The sequence below is a fragment of the Myotis brandtii genome, unplaced genomic scaffold, assembly GCF_000412655.1.
Source record: "Myotis brandtii unplaced genomic scaffold, ASM41265v1 scaffold630, whole genome shotgun sequence".
NCBI classification, from domain to species: Eukaryota; Metazoa; Chordata; class Mammalia; order Chiroptera; family Vespertilionidae; genus Myotis; species Myotis brandtii.
In genome coordinates, this window is record NW_005370412.1 from 2,921,265 (window position 1) to 2,942,906 (window position 21,642).

The following is a 21,642-nucleotide window of genomic DNA, read 5'->3' on the forward strand; positions in this document are numbered from 1 at the left end:
CCTTTGGTTGGGAAATAATAGTTAACACCGTGATGACTTTTATATAAAAAAAATGCAAGTTCCAAAGGTGGTGGATGAAGCACTGACACCAGCTCACCAGTAAGAGTTGATGATCTTGCAAAAAGCCAGTTCACAGCACATTTTCAGGTTGCTCTGATGGTCTATCAATTCACTAGATGAACATTTGCTGGGATCCACTTCACAGTTCTCATCTGACTCATACAAAGCTTTGATGAACTCCCCTATTTGAAGAGAGAAGATGACAGATAGTAGAACTATAAACAGGGTCTTCCTAAATAGAACAATAGGACTTAGGATTCCTGTCCTAAAATGCATAATAGGGAATCTTTCTGAGATCTGACAGGGGGATACAAAAGACTGTTCATGAAGGGTCATTGCTTTGGAAACCAAGAGTTATCACCTTCCAAATATCATGTTTATTTTCTTTACCCTGGAAGTGAAAAAACAGCAATCACCACCATCATCATCATCATGGTATTTATGAAAATAACAATGATACTACTATAAACAATGATATAACTTTAAATCTTTTATCTGAAACCACAAATAAATGAGCATAAATTCATTATTTGTTATAAGGCCCCTTTACCAGGGTGAATAGTGTTATTATCTTAGGAGAAAAAACAACCCTGATGACCACACATCTCGAACTTGGACTCTGACTAACTAGCCCACTTAAGGTTTTAACTGCTAATTCTGGTACCAAACATAGATTTGAGTAAGGATGTCTAGACTTACCTCTTGTAATGGGAACAGTCATTCAATACAGCACAAGATTGTAGCAGAACATCTCTTTATATAATCTGTATTGTTTTTCCAAATAGATTTAGCTTAGAAGCCCTGTTCATATATCCTATTCTCTAAAAGGATATGCCCAACATTCTCTGAAAGAACAAGTCCTTACCTTACATGTTTACCCACCACTATACCTGTATATATTCTGTTCCATGTTTCACAATGTTTTGTGCTTATTTGTTCATATGTCTGTCTCATCTCTAGGATGAATACCTTTGGAGGTCAGGGACCAGGTTCTATTCATGTTCAGATCCCCAGCCTATCAAATACCTCCCAAAGCACTGCAAGTGCTCAATACATATTTATGATGCCTGGTACTATATGTCCTTGGGTTTTTATAGGCCTGTCTGAAAGAGGAGATCTTTCAAAGACCCTTTCAAATCTGCTTATATTACTTGAGGTTCAGGCTAGTTATACTAGATTTTATGAAAGTAAATAATGATTTCTGCAAAATTAAGTAGCAGCAGTGATATAAACAGCATTTTTTTTCCTAGCAAAATGGCTAATACTGAGGTTAATGAAAGCATTTAAAAATAGCTATGAGAGGATGAGAAGTGGTTATTTGAAAGAAAAATGCCTGGAGAATAGGAAACAGTGGTGCACAGAGAAGAAAAAGGCTTTGGAGCCAGACAGATCTGGGATCAAATCCTGGGCCCATCGCTTAATGATTGTGGGGCCTTGAAAAATCACTTAACTAGTCTAAGCTTCAGCTGCCGTATTTGGAGAATAGCATAATGACTCCCACTCTACAGAGCTGTGGTGAGGATCTGAAATAATGCATGAAAAAAAAAGTGTCTAATATGGTGCCTGGCATTTTTAGGGGCTCCATACAATAAGTATTGTTATGTGCAAATTAGGCAACTTTAAAATAGTTTTTCATAAAGTAAAATAACTAAAACTAGTAAAAGGCTTCTAAAAATGTTTACCAAAAGATTTGTATTCAACGTGCTCTCAAAGTCTCTATGCTATGTGCTTCTATACTATTTATCCCTTTTAAAGAGTATCTAAATTTAAAACCAAGTCATTATTGTCAAATATTCCATGTAAAAATTGACCCACCTTTAGATTTATATTATAAATATTCTGTTTAGTGAGTTCTTTAAGGTTATACCATCCTGGGGAAATAGTACTAATATTAATAAATAATTTGTGAATTTTAAGAATATTTTTCTTTTATTCTTCAAGAAAAAGAGCCAAATAAATCAAGGGTCTGGAAGTAAACTGCCTAAAATTGCAGCCTACAATTACCTCCCCCCACCCCCGATTATGATATATTACAATCCTCCAAAACAGAGAAAATTATTTTACTTTTAAAACTATAACTCATGTCTGATAATGTGGAAAATACCACATTGAAAGGTGAACCTTTTATAGGTTTGTATCCAGAAGCTGCTTACCCAATCAAAAATTACTGAGACAAAAAAAATATTACTGAGACAGATTCAACAATCCATTTACATTTGCTCTCTTGCCTTTGAAAGAAATCAGAGCCAAAGAGGGTGGCTGCTCACTACATGGTGCAAATGGAAGTTTGTGCCCAAAATGTTCTGTGTTTTCCATGTGAACCATCAACTTATTACTATCTAGCATCTAATTTCATGTGCAGAAATAAGTCCACCTGTATGAACATATTACTGCTAAAAAAGAATTTGCCTTTGTCACCAAGGATGGAAATCAGGCCTTTTTAGGGTCTGCTTTTCTATATCTCACAGGTGGTATTTCCTGTGTGTCACAGGACATCAGTGTGCAATCTGATTTCAATCAGAAAGGTAAAGGGGGCCAACAGATGGATGATTTAAGTCGTAAATGAGGCAGAGCCTGTGAAGTAAATAGTAATGCTTTAATCAAGAGAAATGAAGATTATATAATATACCTGGCAACTTTTAACTCAATTTTCTTAGAGAATTCTTTAAGTAGTCTGGAAATAGCATCCCTTTTTTCCCTCCCAAAATGTATGAACTATAGTACAACTTTAATGATTCAGAGAGTTCAGCTGTACTTAATTTGTTTTGTTTTTCGGAGGATTCATTGAAAAGTCTTTTTATTTTATTTAATGCTTATGATGAAATCTTCAATTGTATCATTAGAGACTCCTGCCATAGCATATACAATATCAGCTAGAATCAATTTCTTTAAGTCTTTGAAAAAGCACATGGTTTCTCTCTTTTTTAGTTGTAGGGATATATATTCTTATCTTTCTTACCTCCCTATACTATAAGCTCCTTGAGGGCAAAATCTATCCAACTCATTCAACATTCTTTATGGTCTACTCCTGACAGTCATATGTGCTACTGAACACTTGAAATGTAGCTAGTACAAATTGAAATGTGCAATAAATGTAAAATACACATTGAATTTCAAATAGTATAAAAAAGTAAAGAATTTTTACTCATTAATAATTTTTATACTGATTACCTGTTCATAGTTGGATAAAATGGGTTAAATAAAATGTTATTAAAATTAATTTCACTTGTGACTACTAGAAAATTTCAAGTACTCACATATAACTCCATTATGTTTTTATAGGACAGAGTTGGTCTACATTCTGTGTGAAGTACAGGGATATGGAAATAAAGAAAATGACTATGTTCTCCAAGGAACTCATGCCTGTTTTATCATGATGTGCAGTGAAGTGCCTGGCACCATAACTTACTTTAGTGGTTGATGCCTGGAATTGCAAGTGAGTGACTTAACAGGAACTACTGAGTGAATAAAAGTCAGTTATTGTTTAAAATTTTGAAGGCCATGAAGATAGAAACTGAGAGTTGTGGGACTTGGCAAGAGTTTTCTTGTTATTGATGCATGATAACAAATGTTAACACTTTTAAGACAGTACATTTATATCATGATGTAAATACCCAACACGTCTGGGGAAACAGGCTCCCCCCCACTGGTATTATTGTGTATCTCAGACACTTGAGGATCTTGGGGTAGCTGCACATGCTGATGGGCTTTCTCTTTCTGTACAAATTGTAATAAACCCATCTGCTGTTCCTCCACTGGTGAGTACTACAGAGACTTCTTAAAGCTACATCTTGAATAACACTCTAGTCAGCTAGACCTAAACAACACCCAGAAGTTTAGCCCAATTTGTTTGTCTCATGAGAATGAAATAACTTAAAATCAAAAGGGGAAGAAAAGAAAATGTTTTCCTTCTCCATACCCAAGGCATCATGAAGATACTGTTGTCCCACCAACTTGAGGTATTCCTCAATGGACTTGGTGGCAATGGTATTCTCTCTGAAGATCAAGACATCATGTTCTCCACAACGATCCACCTCAGACATCACCAAGTCCGTCAGAAAATCCTGGTAGAATAATGTTCAATCAGGCAGAAAGCAACTGAATAAATAATATACATCAGAAGAGACTGATGAAATACCAGACATCCTGGGAACCCTGCTTTAAAACTAAAGCTACCAGATTCATTTGAAAAAAAAAAAAAAAGTTAAGTCAGGATAAAATCTTAGGTGTCACCACCCCTAAGTTTAAAATTCCTTCACAGATTTCTCCATTGCACTTGAGTAAGGACCATAATTCTGAGTGCAGCTGACAAGTCTCCATATGTTCTGGTTTCTGTCCACCTTCCTAGCCTCATCTTGTGCCACTCTCTCTGTATTCTGCTCCAGCCTCAAGGGCCTCCTTTATAGGTCCTTGAACACACCAAGTCTTTTCTAACACACAGTGCTGTCTATCCACCACAAATTTTGTGCAAATGCTGCTCTCAGTTTTGCTTCACTCACCCCATCATTCCTGCCCCAACTGTCATGAAGTTAATTCCTGGGATCTTTTGGATCTTAGTTCATACATCCTTTCCTCAGTGAAGTCTGCTCTGACCAACACTGCCATGAACTGCATTAGTCAGGTCCCCATAGCGCACTTCTCGGCATTTCTCACTCTCATCACACTTTTTATTTCTGTAATTACTTGATTAATATCTATTTCCCCTAAAAGACTGTAAGCCCCATGAGGTCAGAGACAGTGTCTATTTTTGTTCACCTCTATATTTTTAAGCACTTAACAGTTCCTGCACATATTAGGTATTCAATATCTAACAGTTACGAATTGGTCCACAGTATCAACATGGACTTCTTGAACTCAACACTTTAACTTTTTTTCTAGGCAGTCTGTCTGCTACACCTCCACCCCCAATCCATCCAGGGAGAAGGAAGGCATGATGAGAAATAAAATTCTTAAGAAATAGCTGCTTCATTTCTTAATGGTCTTAAAGAACATGTTTATTGTTCAGTTTGAAATATGATATCAAGTATTTTGAATGTTATGTATTCACTGGATATATCAAAGTCTCTAAAGTACAAGAACAGGGAATATGCAGATTTATTTTTAAATTAAGCATTTTAAATATTAATGGGATTTACTCTGGGCACCTTCAAGTGTGTAAAAGAGTTGTAGACTTAGGAATCACTATTACAACTCTTAGGATAAGGGGCAGGAGGAAACTTCTGAGGGTGATGGTAACATTCAGTATCTTGGTTGTGCTGGTGGTTTCAGTGGGAGCATCATCTGTCAAAAATCATTCAATTTTTCACTTTAAATGGGTATAGTTTACTGTTTGTAAATTATACCTCAATAAGGTTGTTCAAAAAATTCTGCATATGTCCTGAACTTCGAGCAGAAAGAACATACCCTACAATTTCAAAGATGACAATCAAAATTTCAATGACACCTCACCCCAAATTCTTGAGCTTTTTTAATGCCAGAAACCTAAAGATTATTATCAGTAAATCCAACCACAAAAATTATAATCAATAGGATTATAATAGTTAGATAAGGAACTAAGTATTGAATATATCAGCATATTCTGATTTATATCAAGAAAGCATAATAGTACTTTTGTAAATAAATTATTCTATCTGTGAACGCCTCTAGGTCTGAAACACAATTTTACTGTGGCCAATTTGTATATAATGTAATAGTGACTCAGCCTAATGAAGTGAATACGCCTCATAGAGGTGATAATTACTCTAGTTTAGGCTGATCAAAGACTATCATTTGGTTGTTGTTCTTCATACAATTAACACATTGCTCTTCATCTTCCTAAATTTTTACTTATATTCAGGATGAAATAAGATTCATATTACATCAATTATGTAACATCCCTTGCTGTTTTTATTCCAAATATAGATTTAATTCCATGAAGATGCTTGCTAATACCCAGCATGCTTCTGGAATACCTCCTTCTGTAACCAGAGGATATGTCACCGGTTAATCTTAACTCAGACAATATATAGCGAGGAGTAAAACCACGGTAAGAAACAACCTTGAATGTACTGTGGGATTATCACGCCCATATCACCAATTTATTTTTCAGACAATAAAGAACTAGCTGTGGTTATCTATCTTCAATGCAAATGAACTTTAAATAAATATTTGTGATCTCTCCATTTTATTCCTTTAGTTTTATAATCTCTCTCTTTTCTGGATCTAAGAACTGCTAATAGGCTTCCTTCTCAATTCTTTTTTTCTTTTTTGAGCATTAGCAACAAGTATTTCTCTAATTTGCATCTCCACAGTATCATATTTTGGTGTCTTCATACAAGGTAGGGAAGAAACTTTGGGTAACGTAATCCTCCTTTCCACTTACCTTGGCTCTGCCAGTACTTTGAAGAATGTGCACTAAGGCACAAGCCAACTCCTCTTTATTTCTCACACTAATTACTGGTTCAAGGACAGAACACAGCATGGTATAGTTGCTGGTGACAAATTCTGCAAATTCTTTGTATTGTTCCATAGGCAGAATGGTGATAGTTTGGAAACGCGATTTAATTCGAATAGAAGGTCCCCCTGTCTTTCCTTTGTTCGGTGTAGGTGTACTCACTGGATACCACTTTTCTACAAACTGGCGACCAGTTACACTGGCAGAGGGGATGTTGACTAGACCTACATAATTATTCTTGTCCTTCTTTTTCTTTTTTTCCACATCTTTATAAATGTGAACTGTGATGCTATGAAGAGGTGGAAGGCTGTAGAATTCAAAATGTTCGCCCCAGAAAATATTGTCTGCTTTGGTCTTGCTGGTTGTACGAGCAAAGAGGGTATCATCAAGGCACAGTTCACAGAAATATTTCTTTTTTGGGGCGAGGTCCTTAGCTTCAATGATCCATAAACGAAGAACATTTTCAGCTCGTCTGCAATTGTCCTATAAAGAAGTAATAAAGCTAAGTTTGAGAGCTGAAATCCCAGAGAAACATTTTCCTTTTGAAATAGGTGATGCCCGTGGTCGGCAAACTGCGGCTCGTGAGCCACATGCGGCTCTTTGTCCCCTTGAGTGTGGCTCTTCCTAAGCCTTAGGAGTACCCTAATTAAGTTAATAACAATGTACCTACCTATATAGTTTAAGTTTAAAAAACTTGGCTCTTAAAAGAAATTTCAATCGTACTGTTGATATTTTGGCTCTGTTGACTAATGAGTTTGCTGCCGACCACTTGATGCTGCTTATATACTTCATTACGGGTAATCCTATATAATAAAAGCCTAATATGCTAAGTATCCAGTTGTCTGTTCAACCAATCAAAGTGTAAGATGCTAATGACATGCTAAGGCCTCTCAACTGCTCATTATGACGTGCACTGACCACCAGGGGGCAGACAGTTGACCAGTTGCTATGATGTGCACTGACCACCAAGGGGCAGATGCTCCGACTGGTAGGTTAGCTTGCTGCTGGGATCCGGCAGATCGGGACTGAGCTAGACGGGCCCGACATGCCCTGGAGCCCTCCCGCAGTCCCTCCCCAGCTGGCCAACCTCCCGCGTCCCTCCTGGCCCCAATTGTGCACTGATGGGGTCCCTTGGCTTGGCCTATGCCTTCTCGCAATCCGGGACCCCTTGGGCAATGTCGGAGAGTGAGTTTCAGCCCTATCCCGCAGGTCAGGCAGAGGGACCCCAGTGGTGCATGAATTTGTGCACCGGGCCTCTAGTAAATAAATAATGAAAGAAATTATTATATCATTGTTCAGGATAATAGGAAGCTCTAAACAGAATGTATCAGAATTTTACAGAGCCATATACATTCTATTTTATTTGGGTTACAAAGTATCATTCTGTAACATAAGTTCTCATGTAGCTACCCTCGTGCAACTCGACTGATGTCTACAAATAAAAAAAGATAAGTAGTTAAGAAACTTGTGTTCTAGTCGCATTTCTATCACGTATTAGCTTCTTATTTGGGCAGGTTACTTAAATTCTCTGAGTCTTTTTATCTACATTGGTAAAATCATGATAATAACTGCAATAAAATTATGTTCAGCATAAAATGGCATAATATGTTTGAAATGGCGAATGTGTTTAAAAAGTTCTATAAAAATTAAGGTATTATCACTGCATTTAGCTTCTATCAATTTACTGCTTATAGAGTTACACATTTTTTAGACCTCAAAGCCACTATTACCTTATTTGGTTGAACTGTCCTGCGAAGGTTTTCCATCCACTTATCTCTTTCTGAAGCGGAGTTACAGCTGAAGCATTTACTTCCACTCAAGTAGGTAACCTTCAACATAAAGGTTAGACATAAAGGAAATAAAACATAGGGCTTGAGGGCTCTAGTTTCCTAATTGTATTGTTTGAGTTAAGATATGCTATGAACCAAAATCATACTACATGAAACCAGCTTTGTGATTCTACTGGTATATCTACATCTACATCCACTTTTTGCTTTGCATCCTCATTTATCTCCTGATGAGACTACAAAGGCCAGTGAGAATTCAGCTCAGGATCCTAAAACTGTTCTGAAATACCAAAATTAAAAACCTTTCAGGACACATCTTAAATGAACTGCTAATGAATATGTTCAATTCTGAGAGACTTAATAAAGAATAACTAAGAAGGGAAGAGAGGAGTCTCTAAAACAGCTTATCCCGTTTCTTGGGACTGCTTTTGAGGCATCAGGCTCTACCCCTTCCCTTCTCCGTCTTGGCTGGAACACCACAAACTCAACCTTCACTCACCACCTGTTCCCCTATTTCCCCCACTCCAGTTTCCTGTAATTAGAGGACCAAAAAAAAAATAATAATAATAATGATAATAATCACTATCCGGAAAGGAGAGAAAAGAATGAGCTGCATTAGCAGTCATCCTACCAGAGTCAGAAGCAGAGGATCACTCAATCCCCTCACCCTTTGCCCATCTATATAAAAGCCCAGTGACCAGAACAGGGGAACAACCAGAACAACTGGAACGACTGGTGGCTATGACGCGCACTGCAGCAGCCAACTGGCCTGATCTGGCCTCCAACACCTCGATTGGGGGCAGGGCCAGCCGGCCAACCACCCATGGCCCCTCCCCGCGCCAGTCTAACCCAATGGGCCCCCATCGTGGCGGGCCGGCCAGACCCCACCCGTGCACAAATTCATGCACCGGGCCTCTAGTGTTTAATAAAAACCTTCCACCCAGACCCCATCACCATGTCTTGTTCTCTAAGATTGCCCGCTCTCACTTCTCAAGTGCATACTACCATATTAATAAATTACTGCGCTTTGCTAAATCTTTCTGTCACCCTCTTGAATTCCTTCTTATTCTGTGACAAGGACCTGGATCAGGTTGAGGCCTCCCTGGGTGCCCCCTAACATCACATTCATTATAATATTACTAGAGGCCCGGTGCATGAAATTCATGCACTGGGGGGAGGTGTCCCTCAGCCTAGCCTGCACCCTCTTCAATCTGGGACCCCTTGGGGGATGTCCGACTGCCGGTTTAGGCCCAATCCCCAGCAGTCGGAACTTCCTCTCACAATCCGGGACTGCTGGCTCCCAATCGCTCACCTGCCTGCCTGCCTGATTGCTCCTAACCGCTTCTGCCTGCCAGCCTGATCACCCCCTAATCACTCCCCTGCCAGCCTGATCGACGCCTAACTGCTCCCCTGCTGGCCCGATTGCCTCCAACTGCCCTCCCCTGCCAGCCCGGTCACCCCTAATTGCCCTCCCTTGCAGGCCTGGTCCCCCCAAAACTGTCCTACCCTGCAGGCCTGGTCCCCCCAACTGCTCTCCCCTGCCGGCCTGATCCCCCCACAACTGCCCTCCCCTGCTGGCCTGATCGCCCACAACTCCCTTCCCCTGCTGGCCATCTTGCTGCAGCAGCCATCTTTTGACCACATGGGGGCAGCCATCTTGTGCGAGGGTGTGACGGTCAATTTGCATATTACCTCTTTATTATCTACACTAATAAAAGAGAAAGATGCAAACTGACCATACCTCCGCAACTCCCACCAGCCAATCAGGAGTGAGTATTCAAATTACCCCAACAAAGATGGCAGGTTAATTTGCATACACAGGCACTGAGCGGCCAGGGGTAGGGCAGAACGCAGGCATTCCACACTGCCCCAGCCACTCAGCAGCGTGGGAAGGAGAAAAGGTGGCTCTGGGCCGGAACCAAGGCAGAAAGGTGGCTCTGGCCAGAGTGAAGGCGGTGCCAAGCAGTCAGGGGAAGGAAGGCCCATTCTTGCACGAATCTTCGTGCATTGGGCCTCTAGTACAGGATAAGATGGTATTAATGAAACTGAAAGAGTTACCAGTATTGGGTTATTGTCTTTGGAATCTATATCTCCTCCACTAGGCAACTCACCTGTGATTTCTAGTCTTTAGGAGGGTAACCTGACCACTATCATCACTTTTCTTTAAAAATGGAACATGTGACCTATATGCCTAGCACTTAACACTGGGCTTGGTATACAACCTGTTGAACCAACTTTCAAAATACAGGAAGTTCAAGTGACTTATAAGAAAAACACTAACAAGTGACTTGTCCAAATTGCTAAGTGTGCTCACATATTAACTCAATCTCAGATTATAACCTAGTAAATTAGATCAGATTATATATTCTGATCTAATATGGTAGCTACTAGCCACATATGACTAGCGAACACCTGAAATGAATGTAACTAGTTCAAATTGAAATGCGCTATAAATGTAAAATTCACAGGAGATTTTGAAGACTTAGTACCCTCCTCCCCTAAAAAAAGAATGTTAAAAAAAAATTTCATTGATAAGTTTTATATTAGTGACATGTTGAAATGGTTAAGGACAATTTGTTCATTTAAGAAATCAGGCACCTGTAATGTGCCAGGAACTGTGCAAGGTGCAGGGGATTATAAAAATAAGTAAGACATGGTCCCAGATCTTAAACTGCCCATGAAAACAGTTAGAAAAATTACCTTTTGGTCAATTTCCTCAGAGAATCATTAAAATTGGGGCTTAGACTTTTAGGAGAAAAATAACAAGATAGTGTTTGATATCTTTACCAATACTAAAAAACTGAAATACAAATTTAATATTATTGTTAGTCTTGTGGCCTCTGCTGAGAATGTACTAAAGAACTCATTTACTTTGAAAGCAGATGAAGTCAAAAGGAATGAGAAGCCATCATTGATAACCTTAACTACCAATAAAATTAGATTGACAGATTTCCAAGCCTTTTCCCTAGAAGTAGGTAATTTCCAGTAACGAAAACTAGTTAAGATGATCAAATCATCAATACCATAGTAATAAAAACACAGAACTATTGGATAGAAGATCTGCTAGTTGTTCGACTACTCTTCCTTCTTTCTATACTTTTTTTACCTCAAAGCAGAAGTCTTGTCCAAGGATGCTACTATGAAGCGGTTTCACTGATACGGGCTCCCCTCTGCCAAGATCCAGACACTCCACTGCACTGCATGGGCTCAGCAAGGACTCATGGGAACGGGACTCTTTCAGTTTAGGCAGCCCACGAGACCTAACATAGAAAAAGATATGTAAGACAATGTAACTACATGGCCAACAAGGAAATGACAGTCTAATGCAGTGGAGGCTGACAAGAAATGTATAAATAACTAAGGAAAAAATAAATGAGGAGCAAATTAGTAGTTAATCTGTAACAATAACAGTAACCATATTTATGTGGCACATATAAATCGTATATATATATATATTTGTGTGTACTCACACACTATTTTTCCTCAATAAAGCAAATACATATCATAATTTTACTAGTCTCAAGGGAGCTCAAAGCTCCAGTACAGATGTTTTTACCCTCACTCCTGTTTGGAGATGGAAATATATACTATTCAAGGTTATCTTATATATTCTTATTTGTACAAAGGTATTATCAAAAGACATTATTTCTTCTTTTCAGATTATCCTCTTCTATTACTGCTAAAATAGTAGTGGCTAAATCCTTATTCTGTTTCTTTCTGCTTTGGCAGAATAAACACACACACACACACACACACAGAGTCAGAGCCAAGCTTTTCAGCACAAGACCCTGCCTTTCAAAAGGTCTGATTTCCATCTCAATATGACATTCTTTTCTGGCAAGTTTTTGGTTCTATCCATGCTTTACTGTATAAATATGAATTAAGAATAAAATGCCTTGAAGAAACCTCCCACCCACAAAAGAAATGTTTAAGCTCTCATCTAGAAGAACAGTTCTTTGTGAATACCATTCAGGCATCCTGACTGATTTTGTTTCCTAGCTGTTTAAAAAAGAAGGCTGGGAATCATGACTCTTGTCACCGTAGGAGCTAGAACTTTACTATCTTCCCCTTGGAGGAATTAGCAAAGTCAAACAATATAATGCACAATATTTTTGAATTCAGTAATGGATAGCCATGCAGTTTTACTCAGTAATTATATTATTTATTGGCTGAAAACCCCACAGTTTTTAATATATAAATGAATATATACATATATATTGAGCAGAAGTACCTAGTAATAGGGATAAAAAGAAATGCCTTGTGTGAAGACACTAATTTTTGTAAAATATATTAAATAAGCAGCTTCATTCATTTCCTTGAAATAACCATGAAAACAGTAAAAGGAACTGAAATATCAGAAATGTCAGAGTAGCTTTCAGTTAAATTATAAAGTAATGAGATATAGGAAATTAGCACTAAAGGCTGCTCTTTCCCTCTGTTTCCATTCTAACATCATTTAATAAACTCCATATAATAGGAAACATCTTAAGCAACAGGATTTCACTCCATTCTTTCCATTTAATGTTTAGACTAACAAACGTGTGCTCTGATATTCAGCAGTTTTAAGGTCAAAAAGCCAATAATTATATTTAGCATTAATAATACACAAAAGTGTGCACAAAAGCCAACTAATGTTGCACGAAAGTATGCACAAAAGCCAAATAATGTTTTGTACATAAAAATGTAGCAGCTCCACATTTATTTCCTTTAGTTTTACTGGATAAGATAATGACATGTTATATAATGCAACAACTATACATAATTAAATGCTAAAATAATTTTACTTTAATGTGATTAGCATGCAACTTGCCCACTATGCTTCACAGGAAGCTTGGTTGAGGCAATAGGATACTGTAATCTTTTTTAAACATACAGAAAACAACAATTCCAGCCCATTTTCCCAGGAGGAGTTATTTGGATGGAAAAAGCCTCACACTCTGATAGTGAGCCTCACAACAGGAAACCAAAAGGCATATTTAACATAGAAGGAGGGATGACAAAAGGCTCACTTTTATTTTTAAAAATTCTCTAGGAAAATATTATAAAACAGAAATTAATTTTATTTCAAACAAAATAAATGTCTACCTACATGAAGCAATTGTACAGCCAACTGGCAGTGCAACCCCAAAGCATAGCGGTGCCACATGTCACGGTATAGCAAGTCACTTTCTGAACTACATCTCAGAAAACAACTCTCTGTTTAGAAGACAAGAACCAATAGAAGATGGTTTCCCTGCTGCCTTCGATTACTGATAACATCTTTGGATCAATGTTTTCCAGGCGTAATTTCAAATCCTCAACAGAAGCAGAACAGAAAGACAAACAGCAGAACATGAAGTCATCTTCTAAACAGACGGCAGGATCGGTAATATTCCTTCCTCTCTTCCTCAGACTGCATCAGCCCCTTAGGTAACACAAACAAGGTTCCTGGGCTCTAGGCTGGGCTGTTGCCATGGTGCTACACCTATAAGGAGATTAGAGCTGAAGGCAGCAGGGAGAAGCTGCAGCTTGAAGGACTCAAGGAGCATGCTCTGCAAGCTTACCACTTTAAGAGAGGAAGAAAGGAATGGCAAAGTCCTCACCCACTTCCATTAACAATTTCTCATAGTCAGAGGCTGTAGGAAAAACTGAGGCAACCTGGGGGTGGAGGAGAATCTTTTAACTCTACTAGGAAACAAAGCTGAGAAGTTTTAGCTTGCTTCATATGATTCCCTGCCTCCTGTTAGAAGGTATTTGCTACATTCTACCTTGCAAGTACAATCTTTCTCTCACATCTATTCTATTTTCTGTGCAGTGCTTACTCTAATGTTTCTAGGTATGATTTTACATTTATCTTATCTGGGTTACACATTCTTTTTTAAGAAAAAATTGGGTAAAATTCTTTATTCACTGAATTTTCAATGCTTAACAAACTTCATTTCGATACTCAGGTCTAACTTCCAAACATAGCTATAAACAGATTTTGCAACCAAGTTATTTGGAATTAGAATTCAAAACTCCTCCCAGTTACTGAAACAGCATTAATACATAGTTCAGAATCTCCTATTGTTCACTATTTATGTATGTATGTATGTGCACATACTTACACCCACCCAATGAACTGAACCCCAAAGTCATTAATATGTTCCACATTACTACTGAATAAATAAGCAAGCCCTTCCTGTATTTGGAAGAAAGTATCTCTTCGAAGACAGAAGTAATTCCCAGAGAAGCAGGATTACAGTAAACAGTAAGATCAAGTAGCCTGGGAATGGCTGGGGGATGGGTGAGTGGGGATGGCATTATCTGTGCAAATATTTATACATAATAGCATCAGTAACCTCAAATCCCCTCTAAATCATGTTTACCATCTCCTATACCTTCATAAGAATTGATTTTCTTAGATCTGCTAAACAGAGAATTTTAGCAGCTGGTAAGGCAGCTTACTTACTTCTCTAATGGAAAGCAAAATGTGAATTTATTGAGAGAATAAAAATTCAAAACATTTTTTCCAGTCCACTTTGACAATGACCCTCATTAAGAAACCTAACCTTGAAAGTGAATCCCTTGAGTTCTTTCCCTGACTCACACCCACACCCCTAACCACCAATGCCAAACACCGTGTAAGGATAATTCAGGGCTCCAATTTGACTATTTCTCGCTTTAATCATGAAACTGCTTTCCAGAAGCAATATTAGTTCTTAGTAGTAACACCATGGTTTTACATTTTGTTTTAAGATCAGCTGACAACCTTGATTTCTGTGTAAGATCTAAGACCTCCCTCTAGCAATGTGAGAGGTAAGGGTTTAAAATCTAACTGCTTTGCAGATGAAGATTACCTGCAGCTTCTGACCGCTTGAAGAGATAAACTACAGGCAGGAGAGGCTTTCTATTACTTACTACAGTGAGTGACTATTATATTGCTTTAACACACATGCGTATCTGAAATGAGTCTTAAAAGACAAATGTGCCGAAACCGGTTTGGCTCAGTGGATAGAGCGTCGGCCTGCGGACTGAAGGGTCCCGGGTTCGATTCCGGTCAAGGGCATGTACCTGAGAGGTAAGGGTTTAAAATCTAACTGCTTTGCAGATGAAGATTACCTGCAGCTTCTGACCGCTTGAAGAGATAAACTACAGGCAGGAGAGGCTTTCTATTACTTACTACAGTGAGTGACTATTATATTGCTTTAACACACATGTGTATCTGAAATGAGTCTTAAAAGACAAATGTGAAGGGGTGGGGTATGAGGAGCCAACACATACACCACTGGATACAGTGATGATGAAGAAAAAGGGAGTCAACTTAACTTTGATTAGTGCAGTGTTAAGTAAAACACAGCTGGATTTTACTCAGCTTAACCATACAATTTGTTAAAAAGCCAGATTTCCCCCAAAGCACCAATAGTGCTTGGATGTGCTAGCTCAATCTGCCACATGTTTAGATTCAACCCTAAACTTGGGAAACTTTTCATTAAAAATGCTTATTGCCACATAAAATCCTGTACTCCAGTGCAGGTGAATTTCTGCTTGGCTTGGCAGTCCTGACTCCAGATTGCTCCACTGAATTCTTGAAGAGACAGCTCAGCCATAAGTGGGTGCAGCAATGTATATTCGCAGCAGTTGGACTCACCTGAAAATTTCCCAGGTAGTAATTAACAAAATTTGTTTATCCTTACACCGCAAATTTACACAGGGTCTAATCATTTTTTTTAAAAAAATTGCATCTGAGATCTCACTTTGGGAAAAATATAGCTTTACTTGTTTCCCAATTTCAATTGTTTTTCAAACCTGGTATCCATGAAAACATCCAACTGATGTTTTCTGTTTGTAAAAGCATATCCTTTCCTATATTACAATGCTAAAGGTTTCCCTTCATTAATTAAAGGAGAAAGAAAGAAATTAAAGTTCATTCACCAGAGTTCTACTTGTGTGTCAAAAAAAAAAAAAGTCCTTCTAGCTGCTGCAGTTAAAGCCAGTTCCCGCTGCTTCTATTACTCACTGCTTTTATGTTAGCTTAAAAGAAACCCACACAACCAGCCACACAAAAAGCTATTTATGGAAACATAACATACACTGCTGATCTTCCTTCTCCCTGTTCTCTGCCTCTAGACAGGATGGTCTAATGAGCCCAGCTGCTAATGGTAAAAAAGGATACTTGTCAACCTGAGTTGTCACTTAAAATGAACAAACACATGGGAAAGAAATATATCATCATAGACAAAAATGACATTCAAGGTATTTTGGTACAAATACACGTATATATACAATGAAGTTGGACACAGAGGAAGACAAGATTATAAATATTAAAACATGTTCTGGAGGGCAGAAAATTCAACTAGCCTCCAATATGACAATCTCTTTACAGAAATTGTACCAGATTCCTTTTTTGTCCTTAAATTACAAATGGAATAAACTCTACTATGCCTACTTAACAATTTAATATAAACACAACTATATTGAATTAAAAAACACCCATGAAACTAAACCAAACCACACTCATTAACTAACTCAACTAACATACTTGCTATTTAAAGGGTGAATGAAAACACTAATAATTTTTCTTTCTCTTTTTCTGAATTTTGTTAGACTTTTAATCTCATTATTGCCATAAAATTAAGTATGGGTGAAAAGAGGGTAAACGAAGGAAAAATTGATGGAGTTCAATGACATTTACTTGTTAATCATTCCTAAAACCATGACTATTTGCTTTCCCATTAGTTTCTAGTTTGGCTGAATAAATGAATATATGTATGAATCCATTTATCCATCAATAATTACTTGGTGTGCAATATGTCAGGCACTATGTTACGAGTAGATGAAAAAAAGACAATGGAAGACAGACTCCCTATAACTGGCTTGGCAGGAGCAACTTTGCAGTTTTGATTAATATCTTAGACTGAACAAGAGCTAAAAATCATAAAACTTCTAAAATCTAGAAAAAAACATGTGAAAATCTCTTGGGACACCAAAAAACCCCATAAACATTGCTGGTGGGAATGTAAAATAGTACAGGTACTCCAGAAAATAGTTTGATAGTTTCTTATAAACCTAAACATGTACTTACTATACAACCCAGCAATTGCATCCTTGTGTGTTAACACCACAGAAAGGAAAACTTATGTGTATACAACTGTTCACAGCAACTTTATTCATAATAGGTAAAAACTAGAAACAACTCAAATGTTCTTCAGTGGGTGAATGGTTTAACCAGCTCTGATACATCCATACAGTGAATACTAGCCAGCAACATGAGGAACAAAACTATTGATAGATACAACCACTTGGATGGATTTCAAGGGCATTCTATTTAGTTGGGGGGGGGGGGCAATCTTAAATGGTTCATACTATATGATTCCATTTATATAACATTCTTGAAATAAACCTATAGAAATGTAAAAAAAAAAAAAATGCCCTGGCTGTGGATAGAGAGTTGGCCCAAGGACTGAGGAGTTCTAGGTTCGATTCCAGTCAAGGGCACATGCCCAGGTTTCAGGCTCGATCCCCAGTAGAGAGCATGCAGGAGGCAGCCGATCAATGATTCTCTCTCATCGTTGATGTTTCTCTCTCTCTCTCTCTCTCTCTCTCTCTCTCTCTCTCTCTCCTTTCCCTTCAATAAAGATATATTAAAAAAGAAAAGAAATGTAAAAAAATTACTGGTTGATAGGAGACAGGAAAGGATGAGAGAGGTGGGTATGCCTGTAAAGGGGTAGCAGGAGTTCTTTCTGGAAAAGGAACAATTCTGTACCTTGATTGTGGTAGTGTATAGATAATCAATGTATACATAAGATAAAACTGCAGATAACTATAAACACACATAAATGAGTGCATACAAAAATTGGAGAAAACTTAAAAATGTCTGCAATCTAGTTAATAGTATTGTACCCATGTTACTTACCTAATTTTGATATGCATACAATTATAAGATAACACTACTGGGAAAGCAGGGAGAAAGGTTTGCAACCTATGTACTATTTTTACAACTTATTTTGAGTAGTTAAGTTCAAATTAAAAGTTAAAGAAATAGTTTTAAATAGGAGAAGCTCAAGAACACTACACTCAGTTTTAGGTATCTCCTGAGAAAGAACAAACAAGCTGAGCCTCAGAATAGAGAATATTACTTTGAAGGTTTTTATTTGAGGGACATTAGAAGAGGGTGAGAAAATTCTACATGTGCTTATCTTTACCTCAAAACTGGTGGATTTAAGCAGCACTTCCAGAGTAAAGTTGGCAACCTGACAGGCATTTGGAATCCTGGAATGCCTGACAATGTAGTTGACCACCGTTTTTCAGTATTTCCAATTTTTCAAACTTTTCAAAGTATATTTGAATGAAAGGCAGAAATATCAGAGTCTTCTCCTATCCCGACACCCTCCTACATAACATGGCTTTAATGTGAAAACGCTGCCAATATTGATTCTAGGAAATCACTTTACCAGCTTTTATCTGATTAGATGGCTTTGGAACAATAATGACTTTGTGACATCCTATTGATTTTGCCTCTAAAATGTTCCTCCTATCTTGTCTCTGCCTCTTCATTCCCATTGCCACTACCCTCTTCAGAGCCCTCATTATTTCTTACAAATAGCTTTTTCCTAAGTGGCCTCCCAAACTTAGTCTCTGCAAACAAAGTCATTTGAAATTCCACTGCTGGATTAGTCCATACATAGCACAAATTCTGATTAGGTTATTTCCTTACCAAAAAATGTTTAAAGGTTTCCCATTGCTTATACAACCAACTCCCGACTTCTCAGTCTGACATTCAAGGACTGCCCTGTGTTTGGAATATTGGACTGAAAATAACTTCCACTCAGAATTTTGCAGACATTGCTCCACTGACTTCTGGTTCTCAATATTTCTGTTAAGAATTCCAATGCAGTCCTCCACCCCTTCTTCATATGTAATCTACTTTTTCTTTCTAGAAGCTTTTAAGATATTTTTTAAGTCTCAATGTTCTGACAGTTCATGATGACGGGAAGTGATGTGTAGTGTGTTGGGAGGGGAGGGGTGTCTTCTGTCTTTTTTTCATTCACTGTGCTGGGAATTTGGTGGTATTTCCAATGTGGACTTTTATGTTTTCTTGTTTTAGGAAATTTCCTTGTACTATTTCTTTAATAATTTCCTCTCCAATTTTTTTTTTCTATGTTCTCTTTTACTAAAACCTTTTGGGTTGATTTTTCTCATTTTCTGTTCCACTTTCTGGGAAAGGGACGTGACTTTAGCTTTTATATTTTTAATTTCCAAGCTCTCTTCCTTGTTTCATTGGTGTTCCTTCTTGCTATTGTCTCACGGATACACAATCTTATCTTTTGAAAATATTCACTATGTTCTGAAGTTGTTTTTGGCTCTATATATTATCTCTGTTTCGTTTGGGTTCTTTTTCCTTCCTCCTATTTATTTGTCTTTCATGTTGGAGACTTTCCTCAAATATCTGGAGAATCTTGGCTATCTGTTTTTATTTAAGAGTAATGCACTAAAAAGCTCAATGGAAGCTTTGTTTGCTGGAGTGGAGCTTATAGACTAATGAGGCTCATTGTAAAGTACTTCCTGGCCAGCTCTTTAAAAAAATAATTTAACATCTTTATTGAGATATAATTCACATACCATAAAACTACCCATTCAAAGTATATTTCAGTATACTCAGAGTTGTGGAATTATCACCACAATCTACACTTAAAACATTTTCATCACTCCAAAAATAAACTTCATGTCCATTAGCAGTCATTCCTCATTTATCACCCTCTGCCCCCACATATCGCCAGCCTCTGGCAACCATTAATCTACTGTCTCTAAATATTTTAAAGATTTGCCTATTCTGGACATTTCATATAATTGGAATCATTATATGGTCTTTTGTGACTGGCTTCATTCACTTAGCATACAGTTTTCAAAGTTTACCCATGTTGTACCATGTATCAGTACTTCATTCCTTTTTATGGCCGTATCATATTGCACTGTATGAATATATTGGTTTTTAATTCTTTCATCAGTTGATGGACGTTTGGGTCATCACTATTTTTTGGCTTTTAATAATGTTTCTATAAACCCTGATGTACAAGTGCTTGGGGTGACATATGTCCTTTTTCTTATGCACCAACTACAAAGCAGTGATGTAAGAAACTCAAGAGAATATAATCTTTTGGTAATCCAATTCAAGAATTCCTGTAGGTTATCTAAAGCAAAATGGAATAGAAGAGAGCATTCTGTTTGAAAATAAGAAAGTGATATTTAGTGCAAGTTTAAAAAATAAAGTACAACTCGTGTAAAAACTATCTCTTTGTCTCCCTCATTTACACAGGATGCTGCAAAGCTGGCTATTGAATTGGGAGTGTTTTAGTTGCTGCACAACCTCCTTGTTCTTAAAAAACCAATATTCTGAAAAAAATTACCATTCCCTTTTATTAAAATATTTATAAAATGATTTAAATTCTTATAATGATAAAAGCTGCAGAATAATAGGAATCTAAGAAAAAGATATGAGGAGAAAAGATCAGTTTTTTAAAGATAACCTTAATACAAAGAGGTATAATAGAGATAATGAACAATACAATTACACTGCAAATTGAATAGACTTGCAAATTTCACAGAACACCTCTAATGTATTTCAGGGATAAGGAGAGTAGATAAAGCAGTAGTTCTTATCAACTCAGTATGGAAGACACATTTCTTCCTCTACAAAATGAGAGTAATTCTTTCTGGCAAGTCTACAGTCTGCTATTACAGAGATTATAATCCATATTTTTGAAGTTTGTTTTGCAGATAACTGAAAACAATGGACTTACTGAAACAAAAGAAACCCAAGTATAAATAAGAGTATCAAATATGAAAGGCAGATATGAGTTCAAATGTGACTTTGGGCAAGTCTCTCAATCTCTTTTGCCTTAGTTCCTCATCTGTAAAATGAGGATAGTAATAGTAGTACTTAGGGTTGTATTACATGAGAAACTACATTAAAAAGGCTTGGCACATAGTCAGTATTCAATAAATACTGATGATGGTGATGATGTGTCAAGATACAATAAGTGCTATTTCCTAGATTTTATTTATTAATGATGGAATATGAAGTATTAAAAATGTATCCATCCTAGCACACATTCAATGATTTTGGAAGGCTGTTATCATTAGTGAGCTATGCATTTGGGGTTTACTCAAGCTGGTAGGCCTAGTTATTGAAATCCAGGCCTCCTTTTCATAGATGTCTTCCAGATGCCACTGAAAAGCAATAAGACCTATTCCATATGCTTAGAAAACATAGCAGTGAAGAGTGGGACCCTGGAGCCAAACTGCCAAAGTTCAAATACCATTTTTGCCACTTATAGGATTACTAGAGGCCCGGTGCACAAAAATTTGTGCACTGGGGGGGGGGGGTCCCCCCAGCCCCCCCTG

At 37.5% G+C, this 21,642-nt stretch overlaps 1 protein-coding gene across 6 annotated transcripts in view; it reads right to left on the reverse strand.

The window, feature by feature from the left end:
- RASAL2 (RAS protein activator like 2) overlaps positions 1-21,642 on the reverse strand; it is a 168,568-nt gene that overhangs the window by 25,149 nt on the left and 121,777 nt on the right. For all 6 annotated transcript variants that reach the window (XM_014528353.1, XM_014528352.1, XM_014528356.1 and 3 more), the window contains 5 exons: positions 11,387-11,540; positions 8,224-8,322; positions 6,422-6,976; positions 3,980-4,124; positions 98-242 (listed from right to left, as the gene is read on the reverse strand). In XM_014528353.1, the coding sequence (XP_014383839.1) occupies positions 98-242; positions 3,980-4,124; positions 6,422-6,976; positions 8,224-8,322; positions 11,387-11,540 (1,098 nt within the window). The remainder of the gene's footprint in view (positions 1-97; positions 243-3,979; positions 4,125-6,421; positions 6,977-8,223; positions 8,323-11,386; positions 11,541-21,642) is intronic.